The sequence below is a fragment of the Emydura macquarii genome, unplaced genomic scaffold (assembly GCF_026122565.2).
Source record: "Emydura macquarii macquarii isolate MOO-44397 ecotype Brisbane River unplaced genomic scaffold, CSIRO-AGI_Emac_v2 contig_3671, whole genome shotgun sequence".
Taxonomy (NCBI): Eukaryota; Metazoa; Chordata; order Testudines; family Chelidae; genus Emydura; species Emydura macquarii.
Window position 1 is genome coordinate 1,391,257 of NW_027133808.1, and position 15,120 is coordinate 1,406,376.

The 15,120-nt window shown below is 38.5% G+C and overlaps 1 protein-coding gene across 1 annotated transcript in view; it reads left to right on the forward strand.

The window, feature by feature from the left end:
* Positions 1-13,572, forward strand: part of NALF1 (NALCN channel auxiliary factor 1) — a 715,406-nt gene extending 701,834 nt beyond the window's left edge. Inside the window, exon 3 of the mRNA XM_067536804.1 lies at positions 12,974-13,572. Within this exon, the coding sequence (XP_067392905.1) occupies positions 12,974-13,269 (296 nt within the window). The 3' untranslated portion in view covers positions 13,270-13,572. The remainder of the gene's footprint in view (positions 1-12,973) is intronic.
* Positions 13,573-15,120: the final 1,548 nt, after the last annotated feature.

Consider the following 15,120-nt stretch of genomic DNA (forward strand, 5'->3'; position numbering starts at 1 on the left):
ACAGCACAAACTCTCACTGAGGATGTTCAGGGCATCTGGAGAGGAGCACTCCATGGAGTACAGATGCTCCTGCTCTGTTGTATCCTGGTTTTACCTTCAGAGCCCCAGCATGGGTGGATTTTGAATAAAGAGGGTTCAGCAGGCATTGGTGAAGAGAGGGTCGTAGAGCTACTGTTTCCCCATGCAGATCTCCCCAGTCTGACTCTCCTAGGCTCCTATTACTTAGCAAATATCGTCTCCCCAGTATTTTGAATGAGAAAACATTATCCATCTCACCACTTACGTATTTCGCTATGCGTGTCGATTATTAAAATAGTGTACTTCTTGCTTTTCACTTGTTTTTGACAATGAAACTCAATTACTGACATTTTGGATAACTGGGATTCAGTTACTTAAAACAGTCCTGTGCACTATAAAGTTAATTTCAGACTGTAATGCCCTAGCACAATGGCAAAATTCTGTTGTACTTGGATTTTCATCGTGACAGATGAATTTTAAAAACATAATGTCTCAAATTTTCAAAACCCATTTCTCTTTTGAGTACCTCACTTCGTTGGCTGCTAATGTTAGAAGCCCGTAGCCTGATTTCCAAAGGCAGTGAGCACTCCGAATGTAATTTAAAGTCAGTGGGAGGTGCAGGTGTTCATGACTTATAAATATCAGGTTCTAGATGTATAACATTCGGCCTTCAAATATTGATGCACCTTCTATTACAAGCTGCATTTGAGAATTTGGTCCTGCATGACTCGCCTTGGGTCACATGTGGACTCAGTGATATAGTCAAGAACAGAATATGAGCGTCCTGTCTCCTAGAATGCTTCTAGGGTACACTGATTTTCCACCATGTGGTTCATTTGTATAATCAGAGAGGCAGATCGTCATGTTTATGAGGATGCCCCTGTACCTCTTCTGACTTTTGTGGATTCTGATACTAAGTCGTTTGCTAATCGCTGACAGAATGATTAGTTTTACACACACGCCCCCATGTGGGAAAGATGACCGAATGGAATATAAGTTGATTTGCAGGTTCATAGCTCTCAATCAACTAGGATAACAATACTCTGTTATCTTCCATGCCATTAATAAACATGAACCCTTCCAATGTATGTATAAGGTAGTTAAATAAGGATTATTGTCCTGAGATTAAGGTGGGGGCAGCCCATGGCTGCAGAAAAAGACTTTATATACAGCATTTATTTACATTTTAAAAGTGCTTATGCATAACACTGAACTCTCCTTACAAAAATTTCATATGTGTACAAAGGATAAAGCTCCAATATACAAAGAACTGCCCCATCCTATCAATCCAGCCCACAAAATCACTTTAGAAACAAACATCCATCTCCTCATTTGTCCATCACATACCTTGGTCTCACCCCTTCCCAAAACACATGACCATTAGAAAGCTTCATTAAGGTCAAGGCAAATGGGGTTGGACACACTAAAGGAGGGAGGGAAAGAGGGAAGGAGCAAGTTTCATGATCAAGAATTTCTTAAGGACAGTGATCTGCGACCAGACCTTGCTCTTTCAAACCAAGGCACCGTTAGCTTGAGCAACTGTGCTGAGCCTAACTGTGACAGTATCCTGCAGGGAGACAGGCTGCAAGTTCCCTTGCAAGATTTTGACTTTCCCTTTCAGGGCGATCCAGCAGGAACTGAATCTGATTGTGCTAGTGGGAGATTTTTGGAGATTTGTTTATTCCAGGTGGGGCAGGACTTTGGCTGGCTTTGGAGCCGATTGAATTCCGCTAAAGCTTGTCTGGAGAAGAAAGGAATCCCTGTGTTTTTGGGGTGACCTTCTCTCTAAGGAATTACAACCCTCTGGAGCCCCTGCTTTTCTTTAATGAGGTTTCAGGAGCAATAGTTCCACAATCCAGGTTTCTCTTTTTCCTCTCCATGGTAACAGGCTGTTTTCTCCAGATTCCACTAGAGATTTAGGGCAAATGGAAAGATGGACTGATTGACTCCTGCAGGAAGATGTTTCATTGTATTATTGCAGAAGCTTAAGAAATCTGAAAAAGTGTATTGGTAGTTATTGTTTTTATTTGATGTGCAGCACATAGTCCAAGATGAAAATATTAATGTTACATGCTGCTGTCTAACTGTGCCTAGGTAAGAGGTTACAGAGGGCTTTTTCCACTGAAAATACTGTGAACTGTGGTTACTGTACAAGGCTTTTAACCATCAATATCCTTTTGTATCCATAGATAGTGACTTGTGATAGAGTAGTGGAGACACCTAGTGGGGAAAGGGTAATATGTCAGCATAGACAACGAAGTCAAGTGGTTTAATGGTTTGAAACAGGAAGGAATAAATATTATGTACCTCATTGTGAAATGTATAGATACTAAACCTGCCTGAAAAGCAACTTTGTGTATTCTCTCTGTTAGGGGGATTCTCATTACTTCTCCAGAGCAGGATGTTCCAGTGAGCAAAGCACTGGGGGGAATTAAGGATGGGTATTTCCTTGCAAGGGCCAGTTGGGAAGAAAAAAGGCACTAGCAGTTCTTACTCATAACACTCTCCCAATCATTCAACTCCTAGAAAACTAACTGTGTGTATTTAAACTGCTTCTCTCTGTTCTTTTTTTCTTTTAAAGTGGTTGTATTTTGGGTTGTAAAAACTAGGAGGTTAGATCCTCAGCCAAGGCTGTTTTAAGACCTTCGTAGGCCCTAAGCACACTTGCCTTCATAGGTCCCCTGACCGAAATAACTAATTTGATTTTAAGCTATTAATTTAAGCACATTAATTGCGAGGTTTTGTGGCCCCTAGTTATGCCACTCTGAGCAAAATGTCAAATAAAAATTGTTCAAAATTGAAATCTGCATTTAATGCATTCCCTTTTGCTAATATTGTAACCATATTCCTTAAAAGCTTAGAAAATTTTAAATCTTGTCAAAGAATTAAATTTACAATGGATATATGTAATAATATAATAGTAATTTGTACTTTAGATAAATATATTTAATTTAAGAAGATATGAATTTTGATTTTATCGTTTGCTTTTCAAATTTTCGGATAAATTTTATTTTAGTTCACAAAATTTTTCGTAGGCCCTGAAAGTTTCGTAGGCCTTAGGCACTGTGCCTATTGTCCCTAATGGATAATATGGCCCTGTCCTCAGCTGTGACAGAGAAACATACAGAAAAGCTCAGCAGTGGAGGTTCAAGGTGCCCTTTGTATTCCTTCAGCCCTATGCTGGCTGTATACAGACCTAGTCCTCCAGTATCATTTAGAGCAATTTCCTGGTCTCTTTAAATTACATGGACTGCCAATGGCATATATTCCTGTGTCCCCCAAAGAACCAATATAACAGCTGGGGATTACCAGGGTATGAGAAAGTCTCAGCCTTGTGACTTTCCCCTCCATCTACACTGACAGAGGGAAATGAGAGTGATGGAAGAACTACTATGCTGGCTCTGTATCATGGCAGGCTCTCCTTAATCTGAAATGATTCTCCCACTTTCTTGATCAAATTAGCTGTTCTTGAAAGATTTTTGCCCTACTGGAATGGAGTCTTACCAAAAAAAATTTGAGATTTTGCCTGCATTTTAAACAGAACAGAAAATTAGGCTTTTTCTAATTTTGGATTTGACCCAGATTTGGAAACTAAAATCAAGACTTGTGACTTTCTTGATATGTGAAGTTCAGATTAATGGTTCTAATTTTGGCCTATCACTAGAAGAGATTGACCCAGAAACCCCAAAGGACATTCTGAGGAGAGTTCCTTCTATGGCAGCATCATCTCATTGTAGAGACATTTGTTGGGAAGTTTTAGACAGGATGTGTGGGGGTATGTTTGAATTTACACTCCCCTTTTTCAATTTGATATGAATAGCAATCTAACCATGCTTTACTGAGAAATTTTGGTCTCACTTAGATTAGCACCACCACATATTTGAGACCAAGCAAAAGTTGCATCCTTTTGGGGGAGAATACATGAAATGATAAATCTGAGTTCAATCTGGTTTCTGATGATCTTGGCATGTACAGGGAGAAATGACATACTTGGTCCCACTTCTTACTTCAGAAATCTGTTACACTAAATTGACTGTTTGTCCCCCTGCCTTCATCTTCCAGTTTTTTCTTCTTCTTTCTTGCCACTTCCCTATTCAGGGTCAGAGATTTTATAGCCTTCTTCCAAAACTCATGATTGTGCACCTAGTTGTTGTGCAAATTGGTCTCCTTAAGGTCTGCTGATATCTGGTCTATGTATCAAGTCTTTGGCTTCCCCTCTGGTTGCCTTCCATCCACAGTCATTGTAAGAGCCATCCTACCACTATAGCTTTCCGGTCTCCAATGGGTATGCCTATACCCACATAGCATAGCCTCCCTCAACTTGTCTTCAACTGGAGGAACCCAAATTAGGCCCCTTACAACCTCATGTCATTTCCTGTCCTGGAGTATCCAACCATTTGACCATCTCAACATCTTCATTTCCATGGTGAAGAGCATACTGATTTCCTTTCTTGTGGCTGGCCAAGACTCTGTTCCATACAGTAAGTTTTATACACACACTCTAGCTTTTACCTTTATTGGCATCTTTTCAACACAGAGAACTGAGGTCAGCTCTCACCATTTGCACCAAACAGCTTTAGTATGATGCCAGGTATCACTCAGGAGGGCCACCATTGTCAACAACCATTGATCCTAGGTATCTAAATTCTATCACTCTTCTAAGTTCTCTGCCTGTGATATCCTTTATGGTGAGTCCTTCTCCCTCAGTTATCAATCAGACTTACCAGTGTTCACTCTAAGTCCAGCCGACTCAAAACTATCTTGCCATTGTTCAAAGCCGGCCTGCAGGATCTCACAGTCTTCTGCACATATCACTAAGTCATCAGCAAACAGCATGTTCCAAGGCAACTCTCTTCATATATTCTCACTTATCACACCCAAGACAGCTGCAAACAAAAAGGAGATGAATGCTGACGTCTAATACAGCAAACATGTACTGGAAATTCTGTCCTATAGCTCCATTTAATCTTGACTACAGTAATCACTTCATCATATATATATATCCTGGATAAGATGGACGTAGCCTTCTGGCACATCTCTCAGTCACAAACTCCACCAAACTAGTTCTCTTGGTACACAATCGTAAACTTTCTCTAGGTCCTCAAAGACCATGCCCAGTTGACATCTCCTTTCTCTGAACTTCTCTATGAGCATTCATAATGCAAACATGTAATCATTTATGCTCCTTCTTGGCAGGAATCCATAGTGACACTTTCAAATTTCAACCGTTCAACTCAGATGCTTTTCCGTAATCTTCTCCCATACTTTCATAGCATGTGATGTCAGCTTAATTGGACAATAATTAGCACTCAGAGTAATATCTCCTTTATGTTAAAAAAATAAGCAGCACACAGCTTTTATACCATTGTGACAGAATGCTGGGCAACAACCCCTTAGTAAGACCTCTGTCACGCCAGTCCCAATTAAGTGAGGTAAATTGGAGCTGGCTAGGGACACCTGCACCTGATTTGTGAAAGGGAAGCAGCTGTCTGCCTATTTAGCCAGGGGCTATATATAGGCCCAGGTGAAGGAAGTTGGTAGGAGTAGCCAGGGAGTGGAAGGGGGAGCAGAGGCTCTGCCTGCCTGCTGCAGAAGCTCCTGAGCAGCTAGCCAAGCTATATGTTGTAAGAAGATGGTGGGATTGTACAGTGTAAATAAACTATACTGGACTGCTCAACCAGAGGGTCTTGGAGTCATTCATGACCAAGAGTGTGGCCAAAGCGGAGGGGCAGCGGCAGAGAACCCTTACAACCATTCGTCTGGCATTTTCCCTTTCTTGAGAATATCATTGAACACACTTGTAAGATACTTGATGCTTTCCCTGTCCAATGACTCTGTCACATCCACCAGTACATCATCTGGCCCAGGTGCTTTCTTCTTTTTCATTTTCTGCTTCTGCAATCTCTTCCTCCTGCATGCAATCTATAATGTCCCAGTCTGGCTTACACGTTCTTAATTCCTCCCTTGGGTTCTTCTCATTCATCACTCTTTCAAAATAGTCACTCCACACTTTGTTGATTGATTCACCATTTGTTTGCAATATATCATATTCGTTTCTAATATGTCATTAGAACATGCTCATGTCCCTCATCATTTTCTCTCTTGCCGTGGCAAGTCTGTAGATGATATTGTCTCCCCAATGTCCTCCTAGTCAGTTTTATTAGAGGCCGTATTGTTAGTCATCCTAACACTTCTTTTGCCCTCCATGTATGCCAATTTATCATTGATTAAGCCTCCCGGCCTGACATTTTTTGAAGGTTATCTTTTTTTCCTCAATGGAAACTTGAGGATTCCACCACCAAGCCTCCCTTCTTATCCTTTCAGCACTGGTGTCATCACTCCTAGCACTTCATGTGCTGTTTCCAGCAAAGCTGATCTTGGTTTAAATCAGTTGTCCTCCACACATTCCTGTGTGTAGTCAGAAAGTGTATTTATTCTTGTTTGAAGGGGGTTTTTTTCATTCCCATTTTACGTTTCCACCACTCAGGCCTTTCTGATGCCTAGGAGTTTAGATGCTTCTACAGTCTCTGCATTCAGAAGTTCATAAGGAGACTGTGCTGCCTGGGTATTACCTTGCAAATGATTATTCATGACCTATTTCTTATTATTAAAAAAAGAAATCAAGTTGGGACTTGTGTCCTCCACTGGTATAAGTTATGAGATGGCTTTCTCTCTTCTGAAAGTGTATGTCTGTGATCACCAAGTCCAGTGCCAGACAAGTCTGTAGGATTGTTTCTTCCTCTGAGTTTCTGGGTCCAAGGCTGTGCCCTCCATGGACTTTCATATCCAGCCTTCACAGTTTCAGTGTGTGCATTTAGATCTGCTCTGATAATCACATTCTCATTGAACTGTACGCTTCCTCTCCTAACTGTGGTGCATACCACTTAGTATATGAATAGTTACTTCTTCCCAACACAGTTTAATACTCATTGGTTGGTCTGACCTTCTGGTAATCTCTGTCACATGCTTCTGAGGAATATATATATTTTAACCCTCCACCGGCATCTTGGCTTTGCAACTGTTTGATCTCTTGTACACAAGCCATATTTACTCTTCTCCTCTTTAAGACTTCACATAGCTCCTAACTTCCAGTCAGTGGTACAGCATTCTAATTTGCACATCTTAGCTTACTCAGAGTACTCACTTGCTTCTTTAACTTTAGCAGCCCTTACAGTCAGGCAAGGCTGTTGTACATCACTTGTGGGATATATGTGACATGGACATCAGTTCAGACGTCTATATCTGTTGGACGAGCTTCACAGGTTGGTTGTCCAAGCCTGACATCTTTGGTTTGAAATCAGAATTTTCTCTCTGTGAAGTAAGCTGCCTACCAAGGCTCACAATCTGCACTTGACTCAAGACACATCACCTTTATCTCTCAGTGAATCCCCCAAAAAATCAGAGACATTAAATTAACAGAGGAGACAACAGCAAAAATCTGATTTGCATTTAAGAAACTCAATGTAAATGATGACTGACTGTAGATCTGCTTACAGGGGAATTTGACAAGGGTCCTCAGTGCAATCCTCAGTCAGCTAAATAGTTCATCCTCTTGACTCCAACCCTTCCATGAAGTCCTGAATTTGGACGGGGTGGTGGAGAGGGGTTCCTCTAGGGTAGTACCGTAACACAGTAAGTTTAGTATATCTGGTTGTAAACTCACTATTCTCGAATCATAAGGAGTTAGAGTGTGGGCCCCTCTGATGTCCCAGAACCTGTAAAGCAATGTTATAGTATATATGTTGTTATATAACAAGTTGTTTACATATGTATCACATTTATCCTTTCTATAACACCCTCAATGCTGCTAATACCTTTCACCAACAATTGTGTTCAACTGAGGTGAATATGAAAAGATAAATCCAAAGCCTGATTTGGTTAGAAGTGGGTTATCTATTCCTTCTCATCTTTTCTCAGCACAAGGCACATCAAAAAAGGAAATAAAAATTAATTTATCACATAGCTTTTGAGGGCAGATCTTTAGCTGTTATGAATCACTGAGGCTCCATTGGTTGCAATGGTGTAACACTGATTTACCCCATCAAAGAATCTGGCTGTATATTTTTTTTGTACAAAAAAGTGTAAATATTGCACTGAAAAGCAGTCTGCTCATTCCCTTCTCCTAACACACACACAAATTAAAAATGCCCCAGAGACAACTGCCTGAAACTGCCTGCCAGAATCCAACATGCACTGGCAAATTAAAAAACAAACAAACAACTTCATCAAGCTAGTAGTTTGAATGGAGTCTTAAAAGGGAAATTAGTTCATAAAACAGCAAAACAACTTCTTCACTGGGTTAAAAATAATCTGTCTGAATGAAGGCTAAATTGTTTGTTTTAAAAAATATTTGGTTTACATTTCATTTTATTATTTTGTATTGTTCATTTTATAAAATGGGTATCTAGACAGAAACATTAGTATATCACAGACACAGCAATTCGGAAATTTAGAAGACCATCTGGATAAGATTAAGGAAAGCTGACTTCCAGACCAAATTTAAGCAAGCGCTTACAATCTTTTCCATTCCTTCTTCCATTTTAAGAAAATGCTAATATAACCATCACCAAGCTAAAAAGATAAAGGTGTACATACTAGATATCTAATCCTACCCATTGTGATTGGTTCTCTGAGCCACATATTGCACATTATTAATTCCTGTCCATTTGACCCAGTGGATACTCTATCCATAGAAGCTTAATTTAAATACCAGTTCATGTGTCATCCCGCACTGACACTATGGTGGAAGTTTATTTAATTGCAGTGTGGGAGGAGACTTCTCAAAGTCCAAACCGTTCTCTGTTGCTGTAGTTTATTAGTTGTTGGTTTTTACTATTTTCCTGAATCCTTTCCATATATTCTTGAATATGTAACTTTTTTGCTAGGAACTTTGATTGTGCAACCCTTTCTCGCAGCAGTGAGCATTTTTGTGAGTAGTCCCCCTGAATTCAGGATACTTGCATGAATGGATGTTCACTGGCGTAAATGTAGAAGAATCAGGCCTTATACATGCTTATTAAAGCTGCCGGCAATATACATATTTTCTGAGAATAATTATTTTGTTTGCTCAATACTTGGAATTAGGGACAAAGGCCACAAATTTTAGCTCCAAAGTTTAGGGGTATTAGTTCAGACCTTTCTCTATAAAAATGTCCAAATACATTATAAAAGAAGAGATATGTCCTGTTCTCTACTTTACCTACCTATATGTCCCAGAAATAAGTCCTCTGAAAGGGAAAATGTCACTTTCAGTACTTGCATTGTCTGATGTAGTAATGTCACTTTTGGATGTTTCACTCCTTGGAGCCATTTGTTCTGCGCTTCACAACAAAGCTGATCAGGCAAAATTCCTGGCTTACTCCATCTACTCCAGCAGTTACCTCTTATTTTTTATGTATCTTTTTTAGACAGAACAGGTTTTTTTCTGTCCCTCAGATTGGATTAGAAATCCTGAAAAAAATATAGTTTAGGGTTAGGCAGAAAAAACTGTATTTATAAAAACCTCATTTTCACTAACCCTGGCTTTCCAAAACATTTATAAGTAAAACTGTGAGGACCACATCATGAGATGATGTGCACCCGCAACTCGTACTGAAAGGAATTGGGAGAATATTGTCCCAGATGACTTCAAATTCTGTATGCATGTTTTATTCCTCTTGTTGGTTGTTCCCCAGTAGCTCTGTCTATGTAAAATGTAGTAGCTCATATTTCCTTTTTTATTTGACTCAGTTAAAATTGAATACATTTAATTTACTCACACTAAAATCTCCATTGACCTAATCACATTCAAATGTCCATTCTTAACTCTGACCTCAGCTATACTACAATATATATACTACAGATATATGTGTAATTCTGGCACATATATGGCAGAATTAGGAGCAGTGGTCTCAAGTTGCAGTGTGGGAGGTCTACATTGGATATTAGGAAAAACTTTTTCACTAAGAAGGTGGTGAAGCACTGGAATGGGTTCCCTAGGGAAGTGGTGGAATCTCCATCCATAGAGGTTTTTAAGGTGTGGCTTGACAAAGCCCTGGCTGGGATGATTTAGTTGGAATTGGTCCTGCTTTGAGCAGGGGGTTGGACTAGATGACCTCCTGAGGTCCTTTCCGAGTCTAATCTTCTATGATTCTATGATTTCTGAAGTCAAACATATGTACTTTGTTTGTGGAAAATAATGTGGTTATAGCTAAGGGTTTGCTTTTGGATATGCCTTTTTAGGTGTACACGGAGGACAGTTCTATGTTGAAATTAACAAAACTTAGCAGATTCCTCAGACTGAAACTCCTGCTAGTGAACTTTGGGCGTTCCCCTGGGAGTGGGAATGGGGGCAAAACTCCAAAGGCAGATAGGATGAAGGGCTAGCTACGGAGCTGCTACGTATGTAAGTAGCAAAAGCAGAGAGGGAAGCTGTGCAGCCAGGGAGGTAGTGTCAACATATTGGGTACCATAAGGTAGATTGACTTCTGTTGGTGCAAGTATAAAATACAATCATGAATAAGGAAAATACTTTTTTTCTGTTCAGTTTTACAACTGTAAATGTGGCCAGTTTGACAGGTGTCACAGTGATTCAAATGTGTATAAACTTTTGAGTTTATACAGACTATGGTTATTTATCTACGTGAAGCCAAAAAATGATATTTAGGGTCGAAAGATCTGTAGTGATGTTTCATTGTTTTCTTTTGGAAAGTTGGTGGCTAGATGATCTAAATAGTATACAAAATTCAATGGTCATTGAATTTAGTTGTAATTCTGGAATTAATAAATTATTAAATATGTCACTCTATTCAGAGACTACATTTTATTGCTGAATGGAGGAAGAGAGGAATTTAAATTCTGTTGTAAAAAATAAAAAAAGCTCAATGTCAATTTAACTATGGAGTTGCTACCAATGTACTTATAATTATTTAGTGTACATGAAGCATTTAAATGCCTTTTGATCACTAACTTGTATAAATGGCCTTTGATTACACAGGAAGTTTGGGTTTTCCTGAAACAAGAAAGTCAGGAAATATAGTTGGAACAGTAAACAAGCAGCAGTGGGATCAAAGCATTAACAATATTTTGTGTCTCTTCAATTAGAGCTAATAGTTTGAGTTACTGCAGCTACAGAGCTGTTTGTATAATTTCCTCCATTTTAAGGTATAGAAGTACAGTTATCAAAGATTTTTTATAAATACTAAATAGAACAATTCTCAAAACATCTAAAGTTAAAAACGAGACTGTTTCATAGTACACGCAGAAACAATTCTGACATGTTTCCGAATTACCCTAGAGTCTTTTAAGAAAATATTAAATATGAGTGGTGCTGATAAAGGCAAAATGAAAAATTTTCAAATCTGGGTAACCAAAGTTATGCATCTGCCTCCACATTTTAGGCAACTAGAAAAGTGGGCGGATGAACACGTATGGAGCAGATCCTGAGTGTCAGCATTACAGGAAAGCCAAGAGATTGTTGTAGTTTCAAAGAGGGTTCAAAGAAACTTTAAAAACACAGATGAATGCCAAAAAATTGGACACTCTTGTGAACATAATACACTATAGCACTGTTAACTCGAATATGAAAATAAAATGTGCCACTTTGGGTTTAACTTATATTTACCAGTGCACTGAGTGAACTCTTCTGTTTAGTAACAGATCTGTACCATAGAAATATTGGATGAAAGGGCTCCATTTTATCTTATGTTTTGCTCAGCTGGTTTCCTCTGTACAAGCAATTAATGAAATGCCAGCAATATAAGGTTTGGGCAGGAGCACATTAAGATACGCCTACACTTCTATGTGCTAGTTCTAGAGGGGCACACTATAATTGGCAGTATTTTTTAGACAAAACAAACATTTTTCAAGAAGAAAGTTTAATCTATAATCAGTAACATTTGCTAAGCCCTCCAAAAGGGCCTGATCCTAATACTTTAGTACTGGTACGTTATTTTCTAACGATACCTAAAGCTGTCATGTGTGTGCATTTCTGATATAATGCTGAACTAAATGTTTTATTACAACATGACTTTAAATCAAGAAAAGATTTTTGACCATTAATTAGACATTTTTGGATGTGTAAACTGTAAATTTCTAAACTGTGTTCTCTTGACTCTTCTGTAAAACAGATTTGTGGGAAGTAAATAGCACACTATGGCATTTCTGATCTAATATATAAAAAAACAGAGAACATCATGAGTTATAACCAATAATAGTTGTTGAAAAATACAGATATAACTATTCCAAAATACACAAATTATGTCAAATTGATTAATCCAAACAAGTTCAAAGAGAAGGTAGTTTATCTACCAAGAAATTTCAGGAGATCCAGTGACTACATTCTTTTTTTGTTTTTGCTTCCATTTCTGGGGTATAGAGAAGAACGGAATCAGAGGAATTACTTGGGATAGGATCTGGAAATAGACTGGGAAATGTTGCATGCTGATGTAGTTAGAAAGTTTTGCAGTGAAGTGAATGGTTCTGCACCAATTTATACCATCGGAATATCTGGCATTTAATGTCTACCTTTTCACTGACACTGATATTAATAGGACGTGATTATTGTTCAATAAGACCATTCAAAATGGCTTATAGAATTAATATTATGTGGAAAGGGGTCCAAAGTTTGGGTACTCCCTCATTAACTAAAACCCATCCTTAGGAATAGAGTTCTCAGTACCTCAAGAAAGGGACTTGAAATGTTAAGGTATTCTGTCTAGTACACTTGAGTTATTGCTTTTTCATTTTAACCCCCGTTTTTCTACAATGACACCCAATTCCATACTCCCTTTGATAGACTAAAAGTATCACCGCCACAATTCTTATGACCCAGGAAGTCATGAGCTGCATGATCCCCAAACTTACATTCAGACCTGGAACTAACAGCTACCTCTAGGACAGTTCATTTCTGATAACAGCCAACTTCTGCCATTCAATCTGTTCATGAAATTAATTTTCTGTTGTGTTTATCCTACAGGGCTCTATGAAAACTATCCAACCAATGCAGAACCAGAATGCTGTGATGTCAGATGGGGACTATTACCAGATAACCAATCCAAAGGGACTATAAAAACAAGTGACTCAACGATGTGTCACAGGACATCGCTCACAGTTTCATCAGCATCAAGACTGTGTAACAGCAGACTTAAACTGTGTGTTCTTGTATTAATTCTCTTACATACAGTACTTACAGTCTCAGCAGCACAGAACTCAACAGGACTGGGCTTTGGAGGCATAACAACTTTGGAAGATAATTCAACTAATGAGGAATAAAAGAAAGGATTAATGTCAAATGATAGACACACAACAGGCCCACATGTACTACAGTCAAATATAACAGAGACTGGGTGCTTTTACCCTCAAATCACTTCTTGAAAGGCCTTCTGGGTAAAATTAAAAGAATGGGCAACAATCCAAACAAGGACACATGAACACAGCTTTTTATTGACTAAAAGGCTGTATGGTGACTTAAATTTCTCACACCATTTTATACACTGTGTTTTAATGTTTGGAGTTTCTTTTTTTGTTTGTTTTTTGCACTTGTTAATACAGGATTTTATTTTTGGGATGGTTTCTCAAAGCTAAACTAAGTCTTTTCACTGTTGATATATTTCTATTCATTGTGTGTGTTCATCTGATAGTTCTGTCTTTTATGTCCTGTCAGTTTCTATTAGAGGAATGACTGCTATGATTCCATGGCATAACAAAAAAAACAAAAAACAAAAAAACAACAAAAAAAAAACCAACAAAACAAAAACAAAATAAAAAACAACAAAAACACAAAAAAAAATACAAAAAAACAAAACAACCCCTACCACCAACCTAACTGTCCTTTTTACCCATGGAAACCATTCTTCTACTTCCCCTTCCCCCATCTCCCTTAAGCAGACAACATCCACTTGCTTCTGTCTGTGTAATCACAATGAATGGGTACCCGTGATTCCGGTGTGCCTCTGCCACTGTTGCACAAAACAGCTGACTGAGCAAACCCAGAGGGAGCATGAGGAGGTTCCTTTTAGATGAACAAGCAAGTGCTCTCCTTACAAGGTGGGATCAGACAGTTAACAAATTTTTATGTAAAGAAATCTATAACAAACTGTTGCTCCAATTCCCATTTTAAAGAAGTCCAGTCCTTTCTCGCTGGTCAGTTGAACAGGAGCAGCCTTTTTCGATACAGTATGGGAAACCAGTGAAGTTGAATAGCTGGGAGGCCTTCACATTGGAGGTAAAAGATTGGCATTCATTGTGAATTACTTTATCAGTCCCACTGCAATCACACAACCAGCAAAGATCCATAGTGTCTGGGAGCAAAGAGACTCAGGAAAAAAAGAAGTCTTTTTGTTCTGACAAAGCTACAGTAGAAACATTTGAGCACCCGCAGTACAAATGATGTGTTCAGTGTTGAATCCCTTGTTTTTCTAACAGCTACAGGTTGCTGAAAGTTATTCCACTTATTAAGGGTGCATCGTGATGTATTAGCACAGCTGAAGAACATGGTTTTTCAAGTAAATAGGTCACCCATCTTCGTAAGTGTGCAATAAAACAGCAAAGAACATACCAGGCTATCAGTAGTCAAAGGAAAGAAGAGTAATCTGATTGCATTTTTCCATTGCTTTTTTCTTGGTGGAAACATTTTACCCGCTGAGTGTATGACTATTTGCTTTTTTAAAAAATGCTTTTTAGAGTTTACAATAGAATCAATGGAAGGAAAAGTTAATAAGGGCTGTTTTTAAAAAATTTACATTCCTTCCTATTCTCTAACTACACTTAGGAAGTGCACTTTAGAGATGTTTGCTGTGTAGCTGGGAGATGAAGGAAAACTATAGGAAATGTTCTCTTAGCAAATAAAGTTTAGTTACCTATTTTCCAGCTTTGAAATATCCCTTAATTGTTTCCATTATAAGAGCATTTGATCAATGCTATTTAGGTATGTGGGTTTTTTTAATTCACATTTTATGGTTGATGAAATTCTGTGGGAGGGTGGGGGAAGACAGAAGAAAACCCTACTGCTTAAGCAGTTTAAAATGTATTTGTTAAGATGTAAAAGCTCTACTATTTTGGAAGACTATTTGTTTTGATAGTGTTTTACTATGACTGGGACTGAGGATCCTAAAACGATCTCTG